Source organism: Zootoca vivipara, chromosome 6 (genome assembly GCF_963506605.1).
Source record: "Zootoca vivipara chromosome 6, rZooViv1.1, whole genome shotgun sequence".
Taxonomy (NCBI): Eukaryota; Metazoa; Chordata; class Lepidosauria; order Squamata; family Lacertidae; genus Zootoca; species Zootoca vivipara.
Genome location: NC_083281.1, coordinates 78,771,524 through 78,799,518, shown reverse-complemented (window position 1 = coordinate 78,799,518; position 27,995 = coordinate 78,771,524). Strand labels below are relative to the sequence as shown.

At 46.3% G+C, this 27,995-nt stretch overlaps 1 protein-coding gene across 1 annotated transcript; it reads right to left on the bottom strand.

Annotated features, from left to right (window-relative positions):
• Positions 1-9: 9 nt before the first annotated feature.
• PANK4 (pantothenate kinase 4 (inactive)) lies at positions 10-27,995 on the bottom strand. Its single transcript, XM_035119830.2, has 19 exons — positions 27,833-27,995; positions 22,164-22,246; positions 21,244-21,452; positions 20,135-20,318; positions 19,277-19,369; positions 17,627-17,780; positions 16,560-16,741; positions 15,559-15,640; positions 14,274-14,374; positions 13,829-13,984; positions 12,142-12,254; positions 10,040-10,127; positions 8,973-9,124; positions 7,208-7,263; positions 4,905-4,954; positions 3,382-3,486; positions 2,479-2,579; positions 1,875-1,943; positions 10-382 (listed from the first exon to the last, which is right to left on the bottom strand). Exons 1-19 carry the CDS (start codon positions 27,966-27,968, stop codon positions 169-171), a joined length of 2,328 nt encoding a protein of 775 aa, XP_034975721.1. The 5' UTR covers positions 27,969-27,995; the 3' UTR covers positions 10-168.

Genomic DNA, 27,995 nt, shown 5'->3' with positions numbered 1-27,995 from the left:
GAATCATATTGTCGCTTTCCTTAAATCATAAAAGCACAATATAAATACGGAATTGTGTGAACTCATCTTCCCTGTGGTAATAAAAATACATTCTTTACAATTAAAGTAAAACTAGTGCAAGTCCTGTTTCCCGCCGCCGCTCACCCCCTGGAGTCTCTCCTCGCCCGATCATTTGAGGGGCACCTCATACTTGAAAATGACGCTGAAGATCTTCCCGCCGAGGCGATCGGCCAGCCAAGAGTTTTTGATGACGGCAAGCTTGAGGCTCTCGCATTTGAGGGCTGCATAGTAGTTGGTGTGGATGGCGCGGCCCATTCCTTCGATGATGACCAGGTCGGTCTTCCGCTCCCGGATCAGGTTGGCCAAACCTTTGTCTAGACGGCTGAAATGAGGTGTAGAGAGCTTGGTGAAGGGGGCGGGGGAGAGACGGGAAAGCGCTCAACTCCACGAAACCTGGGCAGGCCTTTGCGGGGGGGGGGGGGGGGGGTTGCCTACCTGGTTCAGGGTGAAAGGGAGACGGAGGTGGAACACTCACACCTAACTGCACATATCACGTGACTCCCAAGACAGGTTGGAAGGGAGGCCGGTGCTGTACAGCAGTGTGAACAGATAACACTGGATTATATACCAGGGATAGGGAACCTTATTTCCCCATTACCTTTTGGTGTCAGCAGCGAGCCAGCCATAAATCACACTGTGCCAGTTGGAGCTAATAGTTATTAGCAAAAAAACAACAACACCTCACAATCTGCACAGGAGTGCCAGGCCTAATGGGCACAGCAGCTCCGCCTCCCCACAGCTGCCCAAGTCTCCTCCACTCAAGGGTTTTTTTTCCAATCAATAGGAGACTGTGCCTGTATGTAGCACCATCTGTTTCAGCTCTCTTCTGGTTCTGGGAGACAAGGGGTGGGGGGGAGCTTCTCACAGCAGGAGGGGGAGGCACCCCCCATGACTCTACACCAGCGTGATTCGTCTCTGCCTCTTGGCCTCCCTCCTTCCATTCTCCTGCTTCAGCTTCTGCCTCCGATTCTGGAATGCTCTATACCATGGATTCTCCCAGCTCACTAAGCCCTGCTGCCTCTTCAGCTCCCAACCCATCCTCTTCCTCCCAGTCTTCTCCCTCATTTGTCATCCCACCCTCAATCCCTGGGCTCTGAGCCTTCTTCCCTTGGGGGTTCCCCAGCTGGTGCCTCCCAACATTCCTCTGTGTCCAGCCAGTCCATGGTGCCTGGCAGTGGTGGGTGGAGCCAGAGGCAAAACTGGGCGGAGCAATAAATGCAGATGCCACCCTTTGTACTGTGGGTTAGTTCACCAGCATCATCAGAATTCAAGGGCCTATTCCAGCCAGGCAAAAACAAGCAAGGAGGCTACGAAGCAGGGAGTTTTTGCAGGAGGCAGTGGAAGACAGGAGTGCCTGGCATGCTCTGGTCCATGGGGTCACGAAGAGTCGGACACAACTAAACAACATGAAGCAGGGCTGGTGAAGTTTGTGGCCCTGCCCCTGTCCTTGACAACAGCACTTTACACAGGCCGCCCGCGGTTTGCCTAGGTTAAGGGGCATGTCCAGCATTATGGTCCCATTCACAAAGCTCTTATGTCAGTGACACTTCAGAATGGGGTGGTGCGTGTCAGTTTCACGGCTGCCCCATTCTGCTTCTGGGTTTCTTCCCAAGTGGCAGGAAACTCTGACATGCATCGTGCTTTTGACGTGCTTCTGGAAACTCAGAACAACGCAGTGGAACCACAATGCTCTACAGACCCTAAAAAAGCAAACACTTGCTGCCCCCTTGTGGTGAGAAGGAGGACTTTCCCCCGGATTGTTAACATCACCTGAGCTTTTTGGGCTCGTAATATACAGGAAGGAGACCTCTTACCTGAGGTCCAAGCAGGGTGAACTTGAGCCTGTCTGTACCAAGAGCAATTTCTCTTCCTTCAAGGCAGCTCTAAAAGGAGGCAGATGCATAATTTTAAGATCAGCTTCAATGTTCACATGCTACACACTTGCCAGGTCTTGGGCTTAAAACAGTTCTTGAATATTATGCAAAATTAAGGGCCGTACTCAACGAAGCCCTACCTAGAGCAGACCCAATGAAATTATGAACCTATGTTAGTCACGTTCATCCATTTCAATGGGTCTACTCTGAACAAAACCAGGATTTGAAGCAACCCTTGGTCTTAACCAGGTGTGGAGAACCTTTGGCCCACCAGATGTTGCTGAACAAAACTTCCATCAGCCCCAGAAAGCATAGCTGGGGGTGATGGGAACTGAAGTTCAGGAACATCTGGAGGGCCACCTGGCCTTGAATATCACAGGACAAAACCCCAAAACGTTAAGCTTTTATTTAGCAGAGTATAGTTGAAACTCTGCTTCTGATCTCTCAGCAAACCACCAGCAATCCAAACTTTGCGTTAAGTCTCAAACCTTCTCTTTTAAAAGCGTGCCGGCACAAAGAGAAGAAACACCGTACTGGTCCTCACCGTATGACAGGATCTGTAGCTGCTATCCTCTCTGTAACAAGCAGGGACTCGCTGTAGGTGACATCATTTAGCGCAGGCCCAGAATTGCAAGCCAATATAACCTGTGAACACACACAGAGGGGAAAGGCAAGTGCCATATTGGCCAAGTGTGAAAAGTTCATTGCACACTTCTGTATGTGAGTTGAAGTGAAGGAATAAACTGTAGGAGAGCATCAGGAGGTGGGATTAACCTCCTAGTCCAACATATAGCTTCTACTAGAGCAGGCATCCCCAAACTGCAGCCCTCCATATGTTTTGGACTACAACTCCCATGATCCCTAGCTAACAGGACCAGTGTTCGGGGAGGATGGGAATTGTAGTCCAAAACATCTGGAGGGCCACAGTTTGGGGATGCCTGCACTAGAGCTTCCCAGCCACCAAGTGGTTCTGTATAGGATAGTTCCTTCTATCCGATCCATGAGGAGCTAAGGCAAGTTTGCTGAAACACATACGTATGTATCTTTCCCCCCAGTTACTTATGCCATTATCCTCTCAAATAATAATAATAAACTTTATTCGCATTAGCCAAAGGCCATAGCAACAATAAAACAATACAGTGTATACAGAAAAAAAGTTTGATAAAAGCACGAATTAGAATCCTGAATTATCAATCAGCTGGTGGCCCTTATTCTAATTGCCCCAGCAATGTAGCTAGCAACCTTAACTGTTGTCTGGTCATTTAGGTCTGATAGAAGGAAATGCATTGTGGCCATGGTTGAGCGCCCTGGGGTGGTTAGAAGGAGTGGGGTGATGACCTCGTTCCTCAGGTCTTTATAAAGGGAATATCCTCTCAAATAACAACATCAACAGTGATGAGCTAGCTTGAGGCAGTTTACCTTAGGCTGTCACCGTAATTCAACTGACCTCTGTTCCCCTAGAGAGCAGCTCCCTGACAAAGGGGAAGACGCCTAATATGATGTCTATTCCACTGTTATCTGCAAAAATTAAGGCACATTTATGAGGGGAGGCCTGTAAAAGAAAAAGAAAAGCATCATTCAGAAAAGCACCGACAGGCTACAGGTTAAAATATGTACACGGAGTTAACAGTACGACCCACAACCAGGTCTATTCAGAAGTGAGTTCCCATTGAGTTCAATGGATCTTACTCTCAGGTAAGTGGAGTTAGGACTGTAAGCCTAGGTTTGTCAAAAGCAAAAAACAAAAACAAAACAAAACAAGAAACAACTTTTGATGGAAAGTCTATAGGCTACTCTTTCAACAGATTTTGCCTGAGAAAAATGGCATCTGTAGGAAGATGCAGTATGTCTGCCCTAAAGCAAAAGAGGTCCATTGGCTGCTCTGAGTTTGCCTGTTCCTCAAATTCAACAAGCTCAAAGCTATGGCACAGCCTGAAAGGCAGTTGGCACCCACATCACCTTCCTTTTGGCTCCATATGGAGGGATCTCCAATCCAAATCTGTGGGGGTGGGGCAGAAGTCACAATAGTTAGTTGGTTTTTTTTTAAGGGTGTAGGTCAGTTTTCCCTCACACTACTTGGGCCAGAGCCCCCTTGGACACCAGGACATTGCAAAATCCAGAGTTATTTCTATGGATTCGCATTTTAAAACATGCCAAGCATTTTGATAGCCTTTGTAATGGTCTTGGCCAAGTCCTGTCTTCACTGGGCATTTCTAAATAGGCTATTTTATGGGATTCCGTAGGTCTGTGGCTGGCGGCCAAGTGGCTGAAACGTCAACACAGGAATCTCACAAAAAGCAGATGCTAAGCAGGGACAATGACCGAGAAGACTTTGGATTTTGTTAATGTAGAACAAAACCCAGAGGTTCTGCCATAGGTAAAGTACAAATGACTTTTTAAAAAAAGTGGCTTCCTTTCTTATACAAAGCAGCTGTTCTAGAGAGGAAATCAGAAATCTAGGGAGAATCTTGTCTATCTTCCTCTTCTAATGTCACATTGTTCTGGTTTACACTTGGTCTTACTTCATAAAATGCATGTTCAAAATCCATTTTCCTCCTATATTTAGAGGTAATCACGCATCAGAGTATTATCATCCAAACCCTCTTTGCTCCATTTTCTTTCACTTTAGTACTTGAGCTACTGATTGCATGCAAAACAGTCTTCTTGTTTATTGCGGAATGCTGTATTCTTCTGCATCCTTCTTTTATGAAATTATCTTGTCTTAAAATAAGGAATATTAAAAGGGAGAGAAAGCGTATCCGTTTCAACGATCTGCAGCTGAAAAGGGGAGACACCCCTCCCTTTCTTTTGTCCAGCTGCATTATATCCAGTAGTTAAGAGTGACTGCTTGTAGCTTGTTGTAACCTGCCTTGGCACCTTGCTAAGTAGTAGCAGTAGTAGTAGTAGTAATAATAATAGTAATAGTAATAATAATAATAATAATAATAATAATAATAATAATAATAATACCTTGAGTCGTGCCAGCCATTCATTGTAGGAATCTTCGAGCCAGGGGCGTTCTGTACAATGGCACAAAAACCAACACATTATCAAAATGTTATTGACAGGTCAATTGCTCAAGAAAATCTGAAGGGAAGCATTCTGGGCTCCTCTAATGGCCAGAGGTCTAAGGAGCACTGGAAGCTACACCCCCTGTCCTTGAGGAACATAGGAAGCTGCCTGAAACTATGTTGCTCCATCTAGCTCAACGCTGTCTACAGTGACTGGTAGCAGCTCTCTAGGATTACGGACAGGTGACATTTCCAGTCACACCTGGAGATGCTGGGGATTGAAACTGGGACCTTTTTAATGGAAAGCAGGTGCTTGGCCATTGAGCTATGGCACTATGGCAAGAGGGAGACCAGCCCGTCCTTATCTTTTGGCCAGAGGAGCAGCTAAAAGGATGTGTGTACAAGGGTTTAACGGCACAGAGACTGCCCAACCGAAGGGCTGCTGGTGTGTACAAGATATTTTGATTGGCCTGGGGTAGAGGGTGGGGAATTTAGCCTGTTGCAAGTCACCTTGAGAAGCAATCAGTCCAAAGACAGGGGTATTAATATTCATAGTAAATAAAATAATAGTGTACGCTTCAGGGCCACACCTGCACATTCAGAGAATGCTGAACCTCCCACAGCTGGGAAAAGGCCACTTGCTCAAAGTAACACTTCTGGTGCCAGAACTAAGATTGGAACATGTTTCCTTGGGTGTGCACTTTAACCTTTCCCAAGACGAGCCCGATTTCGTTGGCTCGGGCAAACTCCGGACAACGGTTTGTTATTCAATAAGGTTCTACTCTAATCCGAGTGAGTTATATCCATTCATTTCAATAGGTCTACTTGGAGTGTGACCAATGTTGGAGGTGACCCCATACTTTCAGCGCAGGACGCGAGGCGTGGGTAGGAGTTGGTGTGGGCCACACTTTGCTATCTGCAAGAGCCCAAGTGGGCGCTACCAACCACTTTGCAGAACTTTTAAATTCTCCTGCTCACATAATTTTATTTTGTTTCTTAAGACGATGCAGCCTTAAGGGCTGCCTCTCCCCATATAAACCAACCCAGATGCTGGGCTTGTTATCCGAGGCCCTTCTCTGCGAGAGGTTTGGAGGGTGACAACACAACAACGAGCCTTTTCTGTGGTGGCTCCACATTCACGGTTTCCCCAGAGAGGACCACCTGGCATGTTTGTTACATATATTTAGACACCAGACAAAAACATTCCTCTTTACCCAGGCTTTCAGCCATTAAACAATCTGTGGCCTTTAAAGGGGGGGGGCTGTTATTATGATTTTTTCGCTGATTGTTGTATTGATTTTTTATTATTATTACATGTCAGGGGTACTCCCTACAGGGACCTTCCCCCAGTCATCCTGACCAGCACTTCGCCCAGTGACAGCGCTAGCAGCGGGTCAGGAGGAGGGAATGAGGAATGGAGCGGGATGGAGAGGGGGCTCCAAGACGTATCAGAGCCTCAACACCGACCCGGCTGGCCAGAGGAGGAAGGGCAGCGCAGGATGATGTTGGAGTCTCGGCAACGCTCCAGCCAAGGGACTGGAGAAGGAACGCAGCCCCTTCCGGCGCCCACGTCGGGTCATGCACCCAGACGTAGGGCAAGGGGGCGGTGTTTTGGGGTTCCCAGACTATTGTGCTGGTGCAAAAGCAGACAAGCGCCATTGCCGGGTTCTGAATCAGACTAGGCAGTCATGTTTTCTGATGTCTCTGCACTGTAAATAGTATGCACAATAAAGCTCTTAAAGACAGAGCAGGCTGGAGCGTCTTTACTCAAGAGTAGCTGCAACAATCCCCTGACATTACACTATGTAAATTTTAATGTACACTGCCCTGGGATCTTTGGATAAAGGGCAGTATATAAATTGAAATAATAATAATAATAATAATAATAATAATAATGTCCCAACACTGACTGGCAGTAGTACTCCAGGGTTTCAGACAGGGGTCCAGCAACATCCCAATCCCTAGCCTAGAGCAAGCACCCCCAAACTCCGGCCCTCCAGATGTTTTGGACTACAATTCCCATCATCCCTGACCACTGGTCCTGTTAGCTAGGGATCATGGGAGTTGTAGGCCAAAACATCTGGAGGGCCGCAGTTTGGGGATGCCTGGCTTAGAGGCTTTTACACAGCTACCTGCTCTTAAGGATGCTCCGCATTCGCAACCAGCCGTAGGGCACCCCCCGCCCAATGATAGGGACGCCCTCTACCTGATACATGCAGATATCACAGAAAGATACCAAAAGGGAGAGTTCCTGCCCAATACCTTGCAGTTTCTCCTTGGCTTCCTCGAATCCAAACTGCGGCTCCGTTTCAAGAACGCTGGGCATCAGGGAAGAGAGAGAAAGAGAAGGAAGAATGTGAATGTGGGGGGGGGGGCATGTGAGATTCTGCAGGGATGCTTGGTCCAAAGAGCTCTGCAGCTGAACAGGCATGTGCTACCCCTCCAGGATTTACTTATTAAAAAATAAACATCTCTCAGTAGTGAGCCTGGAAAAGAGGACAGCAGATATACTTTGTCCAAATTATTATTTTTTTAAAAAAGTGTAAAGAGACATTTCGAGAAGGAAGAAGAGAGCCCCACTGCAAGAAGACTGGCAGGGAGGCACATGAAAGAGTCGCCTGCAGCAGCAGACCATCAGACCACCTAGCCCAGTTTGGCCTAAATCTCAACTGGCAGCAGCTTTCCATAGTTTTGGGCAAAGGGCAGGTCTTTCCCATGACTTGCTCTTTGTAGATGCTGGGGATTGAAACTGTAGGAGAGGATTATTTCCTCTGCCACTGGACCACGCAGTAGACTCAAAACAGGGGGCTCCCTTATACTGAGTCAGAGCACTGGGTCCACCTGGCTCAGTAATGTCTACACTGACTGACAGTGGCTCTCCAGGGTTAGTCAAGAGTCTCTCCCAGCCCTACCTGCAGATGCCAGGGACTGAAACTGGGACCTTCTGCATGTGAAGCAGGGGCTCCAGCCACTGAGCTACAGTCCATCCCTAAATGAAGATAACAGATGCTAGCTATGTCCCTTCCGGCTTGTGAAAGGGGCTGTGCCCTGCTAACCTCTGCCTGCCCTTCACCAGTCCCCCACCCCCCACCTGCATGCCTTCTTGCTTTTACATCCAGTTCAGATGGCAGCGCTGGCTCCACTTCCTGTTTGGGCTTCCTGCTCCCTGCCCTACCAGCCACTGCCAGAGTTATTTCCACTAATATATAATCCATCCAGCCCTATTTATAGGTGCCAGTTTGAGAGGAAGTAGGGCTGGATTGCAATTCTTAATGCTCCATTCCCCCCCTTAATGCTCCATTTCATCAAATATCAGTGTGTGTGTGTGCGCGCGCACACACACAGATTTCAAAAATCAGAGAAGAAGTCTCCCTCTAAGAGGAGGAGACTCCACACTTCAGAAAAATGCCTTCAGTTCATCAAGGACTTTAAAAAACAGGGACTCAGATGTGTTGGAGGGGGTGAGGCTTCCTAGCATGCCCCTATCATCATCATGCTAGGGAAACAAATGCTTGATTAGTCTTACAGCTACACTAGGGTTGCCATATTTCAAAAAGTAAAAAGCAGGACACCCCAAAAGTTGTTGAGTTGTTTTTTTGTTAACCCCAAACTTGTTGAGCCAATTTTTTTTTATTATTGACTTGCCTAAGATCCAGCACAAAGTGCCGCCTTTCAGAAATCCCCCCTGGTGAAATCCCAGTATGGCAGCCTTAAGCTACACATACTGCTAGGTTCTGTATTTATCATGTCAGCAAGTTACTAACCAGGTTAAGTGCTAATGAGGTGATCTCTCATGCAATGAAGGGTGTGTGTGTGTGTTTAAGGGAATTAATCTGCCCACTTCAGTCATATGGGGAGAATTAGCCACACCCAAATACCATTAATGGAACGTAAACTGATTTGCAGATGGCAAAGCATGTCATTAGCGCACTTGCTAGAAAAAGAAGAAATAAAATACAAGGGGCATTCAAAGTCTTTTTGGGGAAGGGCGAATGCAGAGCTGCACAATGACGGTTAGAACACCTACTCTGAGACTGCTTTTGCCCCCCAGTCAAAGACGTTCCCCGCAAGAAGTCCTTTCACCAGAGCGAACTGCCGCTCCTCCCAGCCTAATGAATCCAAAGAGTCAATAACACTCTGGTAACACTTTAGGGCGATGCCGTTTTCTTTCTGTTTTACCTGCAAGAAAGTAAGGCACAAGGTGATATGTACAGGGAGGAAGGAAAAGGCTCAATTCCTTTAGAAGCACTTTATCCCACCCCCCCAAAGACCACCCCTCCAAGCTCTCTCCTTTGTGGCCTCCAATGGGATCAATGAATAACCACAGCTGACAAGAGCATATAAAAAGAGCCATTTCTCACAGAAATTGCTAAAAATGCTCAGAGGTGGATGTTTCTAGAACCCAGCAGTAACTTCTTCGTTACAAAGCAGCGATGTGAGTTTGGTGCTGGGAAGAACAATGAGTTTGACAGGATTCAGAGACGGGACCTTTTTGCTGTTGGCTCCCTAATTATAGAAATAATGAAAAGTATTATACCTGGGTCCCTGCTATAAAAGCTTTCAAATGGAAATGCTTTTTTTGGACTGCCTGTTTTTTGGAGGGTGGGGAAGGGGTGTTGCCTATTTCGTCTGTTGCTTTTTTTTAAAAAAAGGTGTTATTTACAAAAACAGGTACCTTTCTAGTCTTACATCCCTGCATCTTGTGCTCCAATTTTCAACAAAACAATTCCATCTTTTAGCAACATTGGTATCTCACAGCACTTTCTCACTACCAGAGTCATGCATACATGCAAGGCATTCATTTGTACATTTACCCCATTACTCTGGACTCTTCTTTATCAACTGCTCTGAAGGGAAAATCCTCAGAGCAGGGACCCGAATCTGCAGTTTGTCTATTACCGCTCACGGGAAAGAAAAGATTTGAGAATCTATGGGTTGTATACAACACTAGTTGTACTCGGAGTAAACCCAGTGATGTTAATACAGCTGACTGGGGTTCATTAGTTTCAATGGGTCTACTCTGAGTAGGACTTAGCTGGATGCAAGCTAAGGCTTACTTGAGCACAGCCAGAAGGTTAAGGAGGAAACACTTACCTTGGAGTAGGGATCTGGGAAGTTGAACTCATTCAAACAGTGCTCCCTTGTATCCAGCAGACTTCTAACAGTTAAGGTGCCGTAGGCACTGGGGAAGATGAAAGGGAAAGGACAGGGTCAACCGAGAAGACAGAAACCTTATACAGTGGTGCCTCGCTTAACGAATGCCCTGCTTAACGAAATTTCCGCGTAACAAAAGGTTTTTTCGAGCAGAGGTTGCCTCGCTAGACGAATTCGTTTTATGAAAAATTCGTCTAGCGAATCGCGGTTTCCCATAGGAATGCATTGAGATTCAATTAATGCATTCCTATGGGCAATTTTTTTAAAAAAAAAATCAATGCATTCCTATGGGATTCGCTAGACGAATTTTTCATTATAAGTACAGTACAGTGGTGCCTCGCTAGACGAATTCAATTCGTTCCACAGGTCTTTTCTTATAATGAAAAATTCATCTAGCGAATCCCATAGGAATGCATTGAATTTTTTTTGAATTTTTTCTTTGCCCATAGGAACACATTAATTGAATTTCAATGCATTCCTATGGGAAACCGCGATTCGCTAGACGAATTTTTCATGAAAACGAATTCGTCTAGCGAGGCAACCTCCGCTCGAAAAAAACCTTTCGTTAAGCGGAAATTTCATTAAGCAGGGCATTCGTTAAGCGAGGCACCACTGTAACTGAATCAGACCACTGGTCTATCTAGCCCAGTACTGTATACACCAAGGGTTGTCAACCTGGTCCCTACCGCCCACTAGTGGGCGTTTCAGGATTCTAGGTGGGCGGTAGGGGGTTCTACAGCACAAGCTGAATCCTTCTTCCATCGAGCACTGGTGGGCAGTAAGGAAATTTTTACCATCAAGAAAGATGCATTAGTGAGTGGTAGGTATAAAAAGGTTGACTACCCCTGGTCTAGACTGACTGGCAGAGGCTCTTCAGGAATTCAAACAGGGGATGTTCCCAGTCCTACTTGCAAGATGCCTGGGATTGAACCTGGAACCTTCTGTATGCAAAGCAGACGCTATGCCACTGAGCTCTTGCCCTTCCCCTTTCTAGCCATGCAGGGCAATTAATGGCAACTTTTGCTCTGCTAGTTATATCCATCTCTCATGCATCTCAAGATAATTAAGTGGCTTGCTCTCAAAAGGTATTCCATGGTTCTCTGGAATTCTCTTAGGAGTGAAGCAAGCAGCCAGCATTGTTGTTTTCAACACGGTTGAAAACCTTCCTCCCTCCCTAATCTTTCCAAATTAGTCTGTTTCCTTCTGCACTTTTTACTCCTTGCTGGGTTTTTAAGAGCTTCATACTGCGTTTTATGATTGGCATCCTGCTTTATATTCCATTCTTCACATTTTACGCTGGCATGCTGTTCGGTTGTATCTTATTTTTACATGTCACTGCGGTGGAGTTGGTGGTTGTTGCTTTTTTAAAGAGATCATCAGCTGCTTTGGGGAGGAAGTTCTTCAAAAAGCAAGGGATAGAGAGTTTCAAACACACATACTGTATAAAATAAACCAAAAGAAGAGTGGATAGGAGCTGAATGGAGACAAAAAAAGGACAGACAAAAGGAAAGATTTCCAGTACATATCCCAACTATGGAAGTAATTACCATGCCATGCGCTGACAGCCATTAACTGATTAGACCGTCATGGAGGGTAATTTATCAAAGGCTACAAGTTCTGTTCCCTGTATACTTCCCTTCAGTAAGCCTTTGATTTAATAGTTGTTGGAAAATCACAGGAGAGAGAATGTTATGGCCCTCGTGCCCTGCTTATGGGTTTCCCGAATACATCCAGTTCAGGAGTGTGGAAACTCAGTCCTGGGGGCCGAATCTGGCCCTCAGGACTCACTCCAGACCATACCCCTTCCCCAGTCGCACTGGCTTGAATGTGTCCTTTGTGCCTAGTGGCCATCGATAAGCAAAATTCACGGAGGATAAAGACTAGCCGTCTTTTATAGCTATTTACAAAACTGGTGGGAATTACTCAGGATGCAACAGTAGCAAGCAGCTCATGAGATGCCCAGCGATGTTTAAAATGTGCATAAGCTGGGCACTCTGTTCCGGCTAAGTCAACCCGCTGCCGTCCCGCATGCACCGACTTACAAAGGCTGCTGCCGGAGCGTCTGAAGTTTGTCCCAGTACTTCTGCCGGAACTTCTCGGCTCGCTCAGCTGCATCAACAGACTCTGGCTGGCTGGCTGCAGCTCGCTTCGCGACCTGGCAAAGGAAGGAAGGAAAGCAGAGGGATGGAGAGGCAGTGCCAAGGGCATTATTATTTGCAACTGTGGCTTTTGTTGCTGTTACATAGAAAATGAAAGCAGATGAAGCTGGGGGCAAAGATAAATGACAATGGCAAACCCTCTAGATTAGGCTAAATAGTTGCACTGGTTTGAAGAAAGCAGCTGACCAAAAACAAAACAAACAGCAAAACACATCAAAGATGCAAGAGGGCAGATAATCCCCTGACATATTTTTATTTATTTATTTATTTAAAGAAACCTCGAGTTTCTCCAAGGGTCTACACACACTGGCTTAGCTTACCAGCTAACCCAGAGATGGGAAAAATGAGGTCCTGGGGTTGGACGTGGCCCTTCAGGTCTCTCTGGCCCCTTGGACCCTTTCTGGTCACACCCCTCACCAGCCCTGATTCATAGACTCCTTGAGTAGTTTTGCTTGGCTGGAATCTGGAATATGTCCTTGGACATGTTAGCTGTTCTACCTATTTTTGGCTCTGCCCCTGCTCGCCTGGCTGAAAAATGTCTCCCTTCCCTGAACTAAGCTCTAATTCCGTAACCCACAAAACCTCTCTGACATGTAAAAATGGTTTGCAAAGTGGGGTTGAGTGCTCTTCCATTTGCACCAATGTCAAGAGCAGAAGAGAAGCAGAGGAGACCCGTCATTCGGAGGCAGAGAAACCGCTTTGCTTACAAAAGGTCCCAGATTCAATCCCTCACATCTCCGGGCAGGAGGAAACCAGCTGCCAATTCATATAGGAAATTCTGAACAGTGGTCCGATTTGGAACATGGCGGCTTCATACGAAGAACCCTTCTGGATTGGAGCAAATGTCTATCTAGAGCTCCATCAGCACTAGGTGGAGTTTCTCCAAGAAGAGGGACTGAAAATTAACCTGCTCTAGGAATTGCAAGGGTCTTCTAACAACTCTCAGCACCCCAGCATACAGCACTTCCTAGGGGTCTTTGGGGGAAGCCATGATTGTTTAAAGTAGTATGATACTGCTTTAAATATATGGTGCGTGTGGGGCCTCCTGTTTCCCTACAAGGGCCAGCCAGATCTTTCCAACATCCTTCTCCAAACTGCAGAGCAAGGGGGATCTCAAAAGAGTCCCCTTTCTTTCTTTCTTTCTTTCTTTCTTTCTTTCTTTCTTTCTTTCTTTCTTTCTTTCTCTTTCTCTCTCTCTCTCTCTCTCTGTGTGTGTGTGTATGTGCACAAACACACACACACACACTGTTGGGTGTCCCAGAAGACTAAGTGGGCTTGTGGCATCACAGCAAATTTGCACAAGCTCTCTCACTGCCCTGCTACCTTTCAAGATCTCTCTTTCAGAAGAGTGTAGGGCACAAAATGCAAACCACAAGCCAGTACATAGAAAAGATACAAGAAAAGTACCTTTATAATAATACAAAAAGAGGCTTAAGCACAAGATCTCCGTTTAAGCCTACTGGGTTTCCACAGACTTCCATGGGCTTCAATTTCCTATTAGGAAATCTGCACACACCCCTTGCAAATCCATGCAACATATGCGGCAACACATTTAAGAGAAGGCCCTCACCCCGTCCAAGGCCTCCTCGAAGCATGAGAGCCAGTACTTCCTAGCCATGGCATCGTCGGTGAGGTCAACCGTGTCCGGGATGTAAGTGGATGGATCCTTCAGCAAGGGAAGATTGACGAGCGGTCGTTCCAAACGATCCATTTCCAACATGTCAAACTTGGGAAGCGGGGAGAAAAGGTTGTGATCAGTATAGAATGAGATTAGACAGGAGACCTGCACCAACACATGTGGTTTACGCCTGGAGAAACTTGGGGAAAGAAACGCCATGGGGACCTGTGCCTTAGTGGCAATCTAGCATAACTACACGTCTTTTAAGTCCCAGGTCCTGCTGTCAGGCTTCCAATAATGGGCATCTGCTTGGCCACAGTGAGATCAGGTGGGCCTTTGGCCTGGTCCAGCAGCCAGCCTCTTCTCACCTGCGCAGCTCTATCCCAAGAAGACTCACCGTGCCGCTCCTTTCTCGTTGCATGGGGCAGATGTCTGGCGACGTGCTCATGAGCCCAGAACTGCCAGCGTAGTTTTCCCCCCAGCTGTACTGATTAGGATCTAGTAGATGGTGGGGTTGAGGAGGAGAGAAACAGAACCATTAGCTGAAGGCAAGAACATACAAGAAGATGCAGAGAGAGAGAGATTCCCACACATGCCACGGATTTACGATCTCTTGTACAAAGAATAAAAGCAAACAGCAAATAAAGCCAGGTGTTTGGGGAAGGCAATAGAACTTTGTTGGATCATACAACTGGGTTTAAAACAGGGTTTCCCAAACTTGGGTCTCCAGATGTTGTTTTTACTATAATTCCGATCTTCCCTGACCACTGGTCCTACTAGCTAGGGATGGTGGGAGTTGTAGTCCAACAACAGCTGGAGACCCAAGTCTGGGAAACCCTGGTTTAAAAAACAAAAAGGTTAGGGGGAAAACAAATGAAAGTTAACGATCATATTTACCTATTACAATGTTCTGATGGTGAATGACCATAGTCACGGTCACGAAGGGTTACATCTGACACTAGGCTTACTCAGAGTAAACCCAGTGCAGGCAACAGAACTAACCAAGGTTAATTAATTCCACTGGGTCTATTCTGAGCAGGATGCAGTACTGAGCAGGATGCAGCCCAAAGGAAATGGCCCTGACTCTTTGCCAGCAGTAAAGCTTTAAGCTGTGTGAAAACCTGGATTCCTTCTGGTGAGTGCCTGGAAGCTTTCAAGAGATGCCTATATGGTTTTATCTGGCTAGAAAATCACAAGAACAATTGAGCAAAAATTGGGAAAAGAAGAGAGACTTTTACCCTCTCCAATAATAAAACAGTGGGAACATGAGTAAACATTCTTAATACCCTGGTGAGAGGGGGTGGGGTAGGAGGAGAAGGAAGAGACTTCTCATGGACAGATGACCAACTTGACAATCCTACGTTGTGTTGGCCGATTATCCTTGTCACAACTGGGACTTGTTATGGGAAAAGTCACTGTTGGAGGCTTGACTTGCCCCCTCCTTTTTCTAGGCAGGAGGTGGTGGCGGCGCCATGTTCTGGCACAAACAGGCGGGCTGATGAGGAGGCCAAGTCTCTTTTAAAACCCACCACAGTAAATGGAGTGAGAAATTGGGAGCTCCATGCCCAGAAGTCCAAGAATGGCTGGAGCAGGAGACTTAATTTTCCACTGGCAGGCGGTTCGGACTCCCCACAGGGGATTGCAAACTTTTTCAGAGCGCTGGATTGGTGTTCTGTACTTACTGTCTTGCTCGGCTCCCTTCAGAAACGCCCCGATGGCTCCCAGGTATCCTTCATGCCTCAGGAACAAGGCCTGAACCTCTCCCTGCCACAACATGAAAATGTTTGTGTTGGGACAGCCTCCAATAGCTTGAAAAGCTCTTTTTGCATTACTGTGTTTACAGCTCTTAACAAAAGTGCAAGCACAGATCGTAAGCTGCAACCCTGACTTTGTGCAGGGATTCCAAGACCTATTTCACACAGAAATTCTGCAAGCGTAAACACGGCGCTTGAATTGGGCTTTTTGCTGCCTCCAGTCACACTGGGGTAAACAAAGACAACGGGGGCAAATACTGCAGTGGATATTTTGCAAAAACAAACAAACCAGGCAGCCACTGAGGGCATGAATTTCCCTGTCATTAGTTTTGCCTGACTCACTCATTTCATGCTAGTACTACTCAAATGCACAAAAATTAAGGGTCATTATTTAGGGCTTCCAATAAATGACACATTAAAAAGAAAGCCATGTCTCTAGACTAGCATGGCTTAGATCAGTGACTACCTGTTTCTTTACAGGCATTATGAAGCATGACAAATCTGAAAGGGTGGATTGCAGCTATTAATTTTGTTATAGTTTAATTACTTTTTAACCTTTATGTTCTCAGCTATCTGTGTTTGTTTTAATTTTTGTAAGCTGCCTTGCGTCCTGGTTCTGGGGAAAAGGCTGGACACACACCCACACCCTGCTTTACACACTCCAGGAATGGGGAGGCTGTGACCCTCCATATATTGTTGGACTCGAAACTCTGATCAGGCCAGCAAGCATAACCAAAGCCCAGGGGAGATGGGAGATGGAGTTCCACAACATCTAGTGGGCATCAGATTATTCACCCCTGGCTTAATCACACAGCTGCAAACCAAACAAACACCTTTAGTCATTCCCTGAAAACTAAAACCAAATAATAATAATAATAATAACAACAACAACAACAACAACAACAACAACAATAATAATAATTCATTACCTTGGAGAAGAAATTAATACTGTAAGTAATTGTGCGCATGGTGACTGGATGGCCTCGAATAAAAAAGCCTCCAAAATAAATTTTGTTCAGGTTGTGGAGTTTGGCGTAGAGGCAAGCCAGCTGCCCAATATCGTTGCTAATCATATGCAGCAAGCTTTTTGCCATGTCTTCTTTGGAAAATTCTAAAAAGGAGGACGATAGAGGGAGGAAAGAGATAAAAAGTAGGGGTAAACAACTTATGGTCCACAGCACAATTGTAAAAGTCGTCTGCAAGTAATCAGTTCAGATCTCTGGGAAGAGCAGACAGCCTACTGGGTGAGGAGAAAGAAAGAGACAGAGGGGGGGGGGTGAAGTGTGCCCCCTAAAAATTTGGCTCTAGCCCTGCTGCTACCTCTAGCATATGGCACCCAGAAGAAAAGACTGTCCCTTTAATCCAGAGATAGGCAAACATACCCAAGAGGATTCTTTTAGAGTCAGGGGTAGCCAACGCGGTGGTCTCTAGATATTGTTGGACTACAACTCCCTTCTTACCCATCTTTTGGGCATGCTGCCAGAGGCTGATGGGGGTTGTGGGTCAACAGGATCTAGAGCAGGCACCCCCAAACTGCGGCCCTCCAGATGTTTTGGCCTACAACTCCCATGATCCCTAGCTAACAGGACCAGTGGTCGGGGAAGATGGGAATTGTAGTCCAAAACATTTGGTGGGCCGAAGTTTGGGGATGCCCGATCCAGAGGGTCACCCCATTGGCTATCCCAGTTGTAGATGAGTAAGAATGCGTGAGAATTCATTCTGAAGGGAACTCTGGTGGTTTTCTGGAATGAATCAGGATGAAGCCAGCAGCAACTCTGGGGCTTGCTTGGTCAATTCAACACTAGACCTGCAGCCTCATCAGAATCAAATTACATGGTGAGCTCTGTCCATGGCCTACTCTGAGTAAAACCTACATACACTTCGTTTGTTTTAAAAGACTGACAGAGCAAGGCAGCAACTCAGCAGACAAACCCATGGGTTCTTTCACGGGTTTTATCACCGCACCAGCAGGACACAGTGAATTTTCAAAAGGTACCTTTGTCTGCTGTGGCAGATTTCCCGAAACTACTGGCGATCAGGTTTCCACTTAGCCCCAGCGTCTGGTAGGCTCCACCATAAACATCCTTCACAAGCATATCGACGTTTGTGTGCCGTCCCTTCGAAGCGAGCTGCAGCAACTCATCAAATTTCTAAAAAACAAACAACACCCCCGCAAACGTCGCTTGAGCACCTCTTGATGTGAAGGATAATTCTTAACCATACCTGTCATTCTGCAGATCGCACCCGAGACTACATAGGAACTTGCCTTATGCAGAATCAGACTATTGGTTCATCCAGCTCAGATCTGCCTACAATCACTTGCAGCAGCTCTCAATCAGACTGCCTTCCACAGCCCTACTTGGAGATGCTGGGGATTCAATCTGGGACCTTCTGCACGCAAAGCAGATGTTCTACCACTTAGCTATGACTAGGCCTGTTTGAGAGCCAGAGCGTGATGGTGCCTTCACCTGGCAGTATATTGTGGGTGGGGCTTGCCTGCACCCGGCTCCCTTTGTCACCAATGCCCAGCACATGGAGGGAGGAACAAGCAGCATCGGCCCTGGCCCTTGGGGCACCAGGGTGAAACCAGCACTGCTGCCACCGAGCGAGCTGAGGCGGTTTTTACCCCAGTGCCTTGTGGAGCCGGGGCCGATGCAGCTTGTTCCTCCCTCCACTTTTCAACATCACGATGTATCACTATATCAAGATGTTTGGCTGGTGATACATCACCATGTTAAAAAGCTGGCATTGACCAGACTTAGCTATGACCCTAAAGGTAAAGGGACCCCTGACCATTAGGTCCAGTCGTGTCTGACTCTGGGGTTGCGGCACTCCTCTCGCTTTAATGGCCGAGGGAGCCGGCATACAGCTTCCGGGTCATGTGGCCAGCATGACTAAGCCACTTCTGGCGAACCAGAGCAGCGCACAGAAACGCTGTTTACCTTCACGCCGTAGAGGTACCTATTCATCTACTTGCAATTTGACGGGCTTTCAAACTGCTAGGTTGGCAGGAGCAGGGACTAAGCAATGGGAGCTCACCCCATCGCAGGGATTCAAACCGCCAACCTTCTGGTCGGCAAGCCCTAGGCTCTGTGGTTTAACCCACAACGTCACTCGCGTCCCAGCTATGACCCTACTTCAACATAAATAATTGGCACAGTTCTCACGTTGCTTTTTTTTTAATGGCACATAGAGATGATTTTTAAATATTAAGCTGTTTAGAAATGCTTTCAGATTAATAAATGTTTCCATGTGCAAAACAAATAAGAAACAACATCTAGCACTTTAATCAATTAAACTGCCTTAAACAGCTTAATTCTGGTTAACTTTGAAACTATTCCGTCTCTATCATCTCTCCTAAATTCTGTTGTTTTAAGGAGACTGTTAAATGGAGTAAATTACAAAATGAATCAATAAATCATTCTGAAGCAAATAAATAGAGGAGCATTAGGTCCCGTGGACTTCCCACCTGAAGCTATTCACCGCAGACATAGATTAACTTCCTGCGGTAAGAACAAGGCCTTGGTCTAGGAAGCACCAATGCCAATTTGCGCTTCTCACTCAGAACAAGAGGGGTAGCCAAGGTGGCCAAGAGATCTTCCCTTATTAGCAACACACCCAAGCCATGACAAAATTGCAGTATTACCTTTGTTTGTGTAAGCAATGCTCCGAGACCCCAGAATGTGCCCCCTCCAATTGAGCTCCCTCCAATCCACTCAAATTTATCTTCCGTTTCCACCTATCAGGAGCAACAACAGAGATTACAGCTGTAATATCAACATGAACACATATCTCAGGGTGTGCCTGTCTGGACATGTTTTTCCCTTGGGGAAACCCAGCTTTCAAATAACCAGGAAGAGAGAGAAAGGTGGTGATCAGTACGGTATGAACAGCCTAGACAGGTGACCTATGCAAACCATGCATGGTTTTAACCAGGTGGAGCAGCCGGAAGATCTTCAATTGCAGGGCAAAAAGGAGACAAAAGGAACCACGTATTAGATGTATCTTTTAGATCAAGAGTGAGGAACCTTTTTCAGACAGAGGGCCACATTCCCTTTTGCACAACCTTCTGGGGGCAGCATGTCAGTGGTGGGCGTGGCCACAGGCAAAGGTGGGCGGAGCAATGACTGAAAATTTTACCTTTGTACAGTAAGCTAGTTCCCACACATGCCCACAGATCCCTCTTCATCCTCCATCCAGAGAAGCAGGAAGCTTTATCAGAGTTCAAGGACACATTCCAGATAGGCAAAATCAGTCAAGGAGGGTATGAAGCAGGGCCAGTGAGGGGTGTGGCTTGGGGAGGGGGGGTGGGCCTGGATGCTAGATAGCGTGGCCTGGAAGGCCAGATTCAGCCAAAGGTTCCACATCCCTGTTTTAGATCAATTGAAAAATGACAAGTCACCAGCCAGATTCCAGCCAGCAGCCTTTCCTTCATCAATCTAAACTACACTTTCCATATATGCATATGAATTATCAACTGAATTGTTAAGCTGATTTTACATACCTTCACTATGGAAACTCCCGAGCCGATATTGACTAGCAAATAAGGGAAGATATGTGGGTGGTTCATCTGAAATCGGAACTCTGGGTCTGCATCCTTCATGTATGCAAATGCCTCGTGGGGGATGTTCTTTAGCACAAAGTTGCACCCTTTAATTAGGCAGGTCATGACATCTTCTTTATCTAACCTAAAATATGAATTAAAAAAAAGTGAAGTTCCTTTTCTTTCAGCTCTATGTGCTTTACAAGACTCAGATTAATTCTGCTGTGAATTTTACCCCAATGACTTTGAAAATTGAAGTGTGCAAGTGTTTGTTGGTGGGGAATTAATCTGGGGGAGGGGGAGGGAAGTGACCAGAAGCGGGTGGTGCCCACAGCAACTTGCTCAAAACTCCAGAAGTACCCATAAAAAAGTTCCTGGTGTGAAGTCTCCCCGTCTGATCACTTAAGAGAGAATTCTCTTCGACTGGTGAAAAAGAACTGTCCTTTATGTTGTGCTCCACAGATAGCATTAATCTTGCTTGGCTATTCTGAGAGAGCAGGGAGTGGATCACCCCACTTTCAATGAGGTCTCATTCTTTTCAAGGGACCTCACACACATTCAACTCTGCAACCTGTATTGCAGGTTGCTCTGTTGCTTCCTCTCACCACAGGTAAACAAGGAAGTGGCTGTGTTCAAGTCTAGGTGAGGCATCACTCCTTCTGCAGCTACGCTGGTCTCTGTTTGCTCACAGACCACCTCTATATGCTCTGCGAAACCTACCAGCCTTCCCTCCACCCAGCCCATCAAGTTAGAATAAAAAAATTGAGAAGTCTACGCAGTGTGCAATTCTACAGCCCAGACTTGGCCAGTTATCAAGTTACAGATTCCCTTCGACTTCCAAGGTACGACAGTATAAACAGATATATGTGTATACGTATATATCTGTATGTTGCTACAGAAGCTTGTTTGGGGGCTGAAGAACAGGGTAAAAACAAGTCAAGAGAATCTGCCTCCCAAAGCAAGTGGTTTGCTTCCTCTTCATGGCAAGGCCAAGTGATCAAAGCACACAGCAGCCCATCAAAGCCAATAATAATTCCCAACACAAAGGATGCCTTTGCATTTCCACTTACTTTAGTCCCAGCTTCTTCTCAATAAGGTCTTTGAATTTGTACGCACCACCTCCTGTGGCTTTGATCACTTTCGTTTCCGTATTGACGAGATGGTCTTTGATGAAGTCCAGGCAGGTTTCAATATAGGCGTTCTCAAACTTAATGAAATGCAGCCGAGCCGTTATCTCCTCTTGCACCGTGATTTCGTAGGGCGATTCGTGTTCTACGTCCTTCAGGGAACAGCAGCAACAACAACAACAAAAATGTGAACAACAGCCCCAACTCTAAAAAGAAAAGCAAATTCAGAGGTTGCTTTCCTTTTTTATTTTTTATTATTGCTTGTTTGGAGCATTTGTACCCCACATTTCGGCCAAAAAGGCTCCCAGATCTGCTTGCATATAATCAAGTAAAACAAGACAGTCCCTACCCGCAGGTTTGCGATTCCAAAAAGATGTGACACACAAGGAAACGGGGATAGGGAGGGAAGAGGAAAAGCAAAAACTCAGAAACCAATTTCTAAATAGTTGTTCCTATAAGGACCAGCTGGCACAGTTCAGGGGCAGGAGGTGCTTGATGCAGCGGGGTCTCCAGCAAAGCTGATGAAATGAGCCCTACCTCCTATCTCTTCCTCTGAGAAAGCCTGATGCAATGGCTGCCCCCCAAGTGACAGTCGAGGGGAGAGGAGGTCTGATGGAGCTGGCCTGTCACGGCAGAACCGATGGGAGTAAGCTCCGCTTCCTATCTCTCCCACTGAGGAAGTCTAAATTTAGCGGTCTAAATCTGCCGCAAAATGCCACTATAGCATGATTTAAAACTATTGCAATATCCACACGTTCGTATATTTTGAGTACTGTATGTTTTCTATTGTCACTCTCTTCAAATGAACATTAACAAAATCAGTAAGGATTTTGGCTGCGCAGTAATAAAAATAATAATCTTACCTTTCCTGACTGATCAAAAGATCGTACTCTTGCCACTTTATGTTGCACTGTTGAATAATAAGCCAATTTGGCCAGTGACCCACCTGCCGACAAAATAAAAATATTATAGCAGCGAGATAAGCATTTGGAGCAGCTAACATGGGGCCTCTCCAGAAGTCTACAAATCCCATCAGCCTCAGCCAGCTAAGGATGATGGGAGCTGTAGTCCAGCAACATCAGGAGAGCACTGCAGTGGCTACCTCTGGCCTACAAGATCAGGGCATGGACAGCAGAGACCTGTTAAGTTAGACCAAGCTAGTCTCAGCTGGCATGCGTCCTAGGCGGTGACCCACCTGAATATTAAGGAGGTAAGGAAAGCACAGTTATATTGATTGAAGATACAACTAATTTGCAGCTTATGCGTGTTTTACTTGCGTAATCGCAGCTTTATATGCTTGGCCAAAAAAAAGGGGGGAGCGGAAGAGTGGAGTTGCAAGGGGGTGGGAGAACGGGAAAAAAACTGTTGGCTATCCCACCCCCCACCCCCATTGCACTCACCCTGTGAGAGCGTTTGGAGGTTCAGAGAGAGTCTGTATCAGCTTTGGGAGAGACTGCAGAGGTGATCAAAGAGTCTTCAGTTGCTTTGGGAGTGTTTTTTAAAGGGTTGCATTGTCTATGCTCAATTCTGGCTTTACACGCTACCCCAGAATGTAACCCCTGCCTAAGGTGAGAGCCAACTGCTGCCTTACAATATGACCTGTTTTTAATCTACGTTATGCCAGCTTGGTTTTATATATCCTTTAAGTTGTGAGGTAATGCCTTAGTGACCAACGTAACACTTGTAAGCTTCTTTACATAATATTTTGTGCTTTAGCGAATATCATTTGAACTCCAATTAACAGTAAACTGATTGTTTTTGTAGGGAGGATCAAGCTGGTCAACAATCAAGAAGCATGCCACAAGTAGTTTAAATGCTTTCTTTTAACTGAGCTGTGAGCAATGTAACTGTTTGGCAACCTCACTTATTTTTCTGTAACTTGCAGCAATTGTTTTCTCTAGAAGTAGGGCGGTGAGGAAATCCATCTGCAGCAATATGCATAGAGCTAATGCTTCATGGGCAAGTTTGAAATTTATAGTAATGCTTTTTGGAAACCGGGGGGGGGGGGGGATACGGTTTTCTGGCAAATGACATGTCACCAGAATAACGTGGCAATTCACTGCAAGGCACCCACAAATCAATGCCTTCAAAAGCAAGCGACACTGTGCATATGATAAATTTTACTATGCTCCACAAGTGGCAGGTCAGCATTAAGTGGGGGTCTGACCCTGGCCTCCCATGTGTTAGTCCAACATGTTCAACTTAATTTCGACTTTGACTATAGAGTTAGGTACTCATGGTATAGGACCATAATCATTCAGAAACTATAGCTAGACGGTGAAAGGTTGCAAGCCTATTACATATGTTATAACTGGAGAGTTCTTTTCAGTCTAAAATATGTTGGGGTGTATCCAACAACGCTTTACTCAGAGTAGGCCTACTAAAATTAAATTCAAAAAGGCCAGTCAGATTAATTTCAGTAGGTCTCTTCTGAGCTGGACCGACATTAATTTAGGAACAGCTCACATTATAAAATATCAAGAGCGGTATGCAGAAAAACTAAATATGAATATAAAATATGCATTGGAAGTAGCAACAGATTTTTTTTTTAAAAAAAACACAATACAAACACCAAGAGGCAATTATTTTAAATATTAATCCTTTACGGCTGCACCCTCCTCTCTCTCTTCTGTGTGCGGACCAGAAGATGGTCCCAAAAGTAGTCTAATCAGCAAAGCGACAATTATTTTACAATCCAAGGATGTGCTTAATCCGCTCTGAGCCTTCCAAGCACACCCTCGCCACGGGTTTTTTGGTAGTTCCCACCCACAATTTTCAGGATTGCCCAACGTGTAGTTATTTCCTTTTGTCAGGACTAATCTCCAGAAAGCTGCGGAAAATGCTGAACTGAAGCGTTTCCCCTTCCCCATCGAGATAAGGGAGTTGCAGCCTTCCGCAGGAAAACACAACACACAAAGGAAATTAGTATTTCACACAGAGCATAGCTAAGGCTGTGGCATCCGCTCCCACAGGTGCAGTGGTGGCCACCAACTTGGATGGCTTTAGAAAAGGATTAAACCAATTCATGGAGAACAAGGCAATCAGTAGCTAGTAGGCAGGATGACTGTGTTCAGCTTCCGCTGTCAGAGGCATTGTACCTCTGCATGCCAGTTGCTGGAAAGCATAGGAGGGGAGGAGTGATCCTGCACTCAGGTCCTGCTTGTGGGATTCCCATAAGGGGCATCACCAGGCTTGCCACTGGATGGATTACATGCGCCTTTGGTTCCAGCAGGTCTCTTCTTAAGTTCTCCCCCATTTTTATGAAATATGCAGCTCCAATACACTTTTAAAGCTGGCACATAGTTCCTTCCTAAAAGATTAAAAAAATGAAAGAGCATGCACTCCAGAATTTGAGTTGGGGTGAACAGGGATGCATCATAAGTCTGTTCAAGCTGCATGTGTTCTCAAGTTGTTGTTGTTAAGTACATTTTAAATGTTCCCCAAGGAGGCGAAAGGCTTACATGTAGAAATGTCAGACGAGAGAGAGAGAGAGAAAGAGAGAGAGAGAGAATGCAAGGACTTGCACCAAACACAGAGGGTGGTGGTGGTTGTTTTTATAATCAGGGGAACGTTCCCACAAACTCCCACCTGCAACCTGGAATACGTGAAAAAAGTTGCACCACTTTATTCTGAAAGCTGTGCAAAGTACAGAAGAAGAGCTGCTGGATCAGGCAGTAGACCTCTGAACATCCAATTTATACCAGATTCCGCAGAAAATTCTGCAAGTATGGAAGCAGGAAAGACAGCCTGGGTATCTGAACCCAGTTTTACTACATCTGCTGAATTAACATACTATTAAAAACATACTCTTTGTAGGGAGTTTGCTTTTGGTGGGTTTTTTTTTTTTTTTGGCCTTTGTGTTTGAAGTGACAAATGCACAACAAGCAGCACTGAATAGGATTCTATTAAAAACAAAGACCTATATTGATGTCCACTGTGACACTGTTCTGCAACTGTGAGTGGGGAAAAAAATTTCTAGAGTGTAACAACATGTGATACCTGATTTATGTCTAATTGGCAGAGCTAAGTGGGTGTCCAAACACTGTTTCGGACACCCACTGTGGGATGCTCTTGTGTCTGAGGTTATAGCTAATCTCCTTGCTTTAATTCCACTCTGACCTAGTGAGAAGGAATCAAGCTCTAGCATTTAACCCACATTTTTGGTTAGATGCAATAAATAAAACTATCATCTCTCTCTCTTTTTTGGAGAAGTTACACTCCACAAGGGGGCGAGGGATACCAGCTCAAGCTCTTAATGCAAACCCAATCCTTTGATTTTAATTGCGTGGTATAATTTTATCTACTGTGGGGCTTGAATTACAGATGATTCAAAATGTAAGACAAAAATGAGAACATCTTGTTCCAGCAAGACTCAGGTTTTAAACGAATCTTGAGAAAACACAACTCAGATCATTCTCCCAACAACAAAAGAGCAAAAGTAAGGCACAGCCACCAATGCTTGCTAAGCAGCAGTTCCAGGAACAACATGTAATGGCATGAGATGTCTAGCTCTTTATAAATCAGCATAATTATGTGACAAAAGGACCTCTTCTTGAAATGAGGTTTATGGCTTATCCCCACCCACATCTAATATGAAAATTGTCTCTTTTAGACAGGTAAAAGGTTCAAGTGATAGCCAGTAGTAGTCCATCTCAAAGCAGAACCACTGAAACCATTGACCTAAGCAACGTTTAAATCTATTAATCTCAGCTTTAAGTATGATTTAGCTGGATGTCCTTCATTGACAGGGATGCAGCAAAATATCAGATCTGTCCTATCCTCCTCACACACGCAAACGTTCAGGAATGAAAAACCAGGGACAAATGCAAGACAGCAGTGATAAAGGCAGGTCAGTGCTACAGTATTTACTGTCCCAAACCTAGGCCCGCTGTCCATTTCCTGGCCTGCCTCAACCGATGAAGAATAATCTGTCCTTTTCAGCCACAAATTCTTTAATCCTACACTGTAGTATAAATGAATATATGCAAAATACTTTAAACACCAAAGTCTACTGGGGAGAAAGGGTGGGATATAAATTTAATAATAGATAGGATATAATGTTATATAATGTTTAAAGACAGGAGTGCCTGGCGTGCTATGGTCCATGGGGTCACGAAGAGTCGGACACGACTGAACGACTAAACAACAACAACGTTATACCAAATAAGCAGCACTTTCAGTTTTTGTTTATTATTTGTTTATTGCCTTTGTATCCCATCTTTCCTCCAAGGTTCTTAAAATAGCAAACAGGGCTCTCCCTCTCTCTGTTTTATCCACACAACAATCCTGTGAGCTAGGTTAGGCTGATAAGTAGCACCTGGCTCAAGGTCACCCAGCGAGCTTCATGGCTGAGGGGGAATTTTAACCTTGGTCCTCTAGGTACTATTCCAACACGCCACAACCATACTGCACTGGCTTTGAACATGTTTAAAGCACGTTACATAAAATGACCGTGTAATAATACACCTCCATATCAGCAGTGGGGAACTCCACCCTCCCCCAGGCCGAGGGCCACATTCCCTCCTAGGCAACCTGCCGAGGGCCACATGCAATCAATGGGCGGGGTGGGCAGAGCAGTGAATGCAAAACTTTAACTTTACACAACAAGTGAGTTTCTACACTGGCATGCACAAAACACCCATCCGCCTACCCTCCAACAAGATGAACGCGAGGCACATTTCAAGGACTCGTTTCCAGCCAAGCAAAAAACAGAACTTAGGATAGCTCGGTCAGTAGAGCACACGAGACTCTTCATCTCAGGGTCGTGGGTTCGAAACCCCACTTTGGGCAAAAGATTCCTGCACCACATGGGGTTGGACTAGATGACCCTCGTGGTCCATTCCAACTCTCTGATCCTATGTGTGCAATGCTGGGCTGGCGGAGGGCTGGTGTAGCCATGAGGGCCGGGGAGAAAGGCCCTGGGGGCCACCTCTGCTAACCTGCCCAATCCTATTTCCCCTTCCTCCAAGGGTAGCACATTCCCCAACCCCCCATTTGGGGAGAAAACAAAGTCAAACTCCTTTCCAGTTCCCCCACCCCAAGTATGGGGGGGATACCCACGCAGCCCCCAGCCCCAAATCCTGGCGGGGTTTCCCACCCCTAATGGCAGGGAAGGTACAGCCAAAGCAGGCAACCTTGTTTATACGTTCTCTTCTCTACCTCTCCCCCGCCCCCTCCCGGCCCCTGGGCAAGGCACTCTGGGCTCCGTAGTTTTCTCGCCGCGAGCCAGCGCCGGCCGCGGTGAGAGCGAGAACTACATCTCCCAGCGTGCGCCGTACCGCCTGCTTGGCCCCGGGGCACGCCGGGACTTGCAGTCCGCTTCTCCCTCTGCTGCCACGGACCGCTATGGGACGCTGGACTACCGTTCCCGGCGTCCCTCGCGCGGCGGCGCCTCAGCTCCTCCGCGCGTTCGCCTCCCTTTTTCTCTCAGCGCTTCAAATGAAGGTGGTGAAGTGGCCGTGAGGAGCGGCGCTGGCTGCCGCCTCCGCCTCTCCGCCCTCAGCGGCGTCCCTCCCCGCCAGCCCCGGCTCACCGATGTCGATGGCGAAGCGCTTGGCGTTCTCCAGGTTGCGGAAGATCTCGTCCGGCGGGAGGGTGATGCTCTTGTCCAGGCTGCCGCTGACGCCGCCGCTGTTCCTACCACCGCCTCGCCCGCCCCGCTCCGCCATTTTGGACGCATCGACCCGCTCTCTGCG

Excerpts from the sequence above, each read along its gene's own strand:
- PANK4 (XM_035119830.2), bottom strand. The coding sequence starts at position 27,968 with ATGGCGGAGCGGGGCGGGCGAGGCGGTGGTAGGAACAGCGGCGGCGTC. Across the intron at positions 3,487-4,904 it reads AATGGCTGGCACGACTCAAG|GCCTCCCCTCATAAATGTGC; the intron begins GTATTATTATTA and ends TTTCTTTTACAG. Across the intron at positions 2,580-3,381 it reads TGCTCTCTAGGGGAACAGAG|GTTATATTGGCTTGCAATTC; the intron begins GTCAGTTGAATT and ends GTGTGTTCACAG.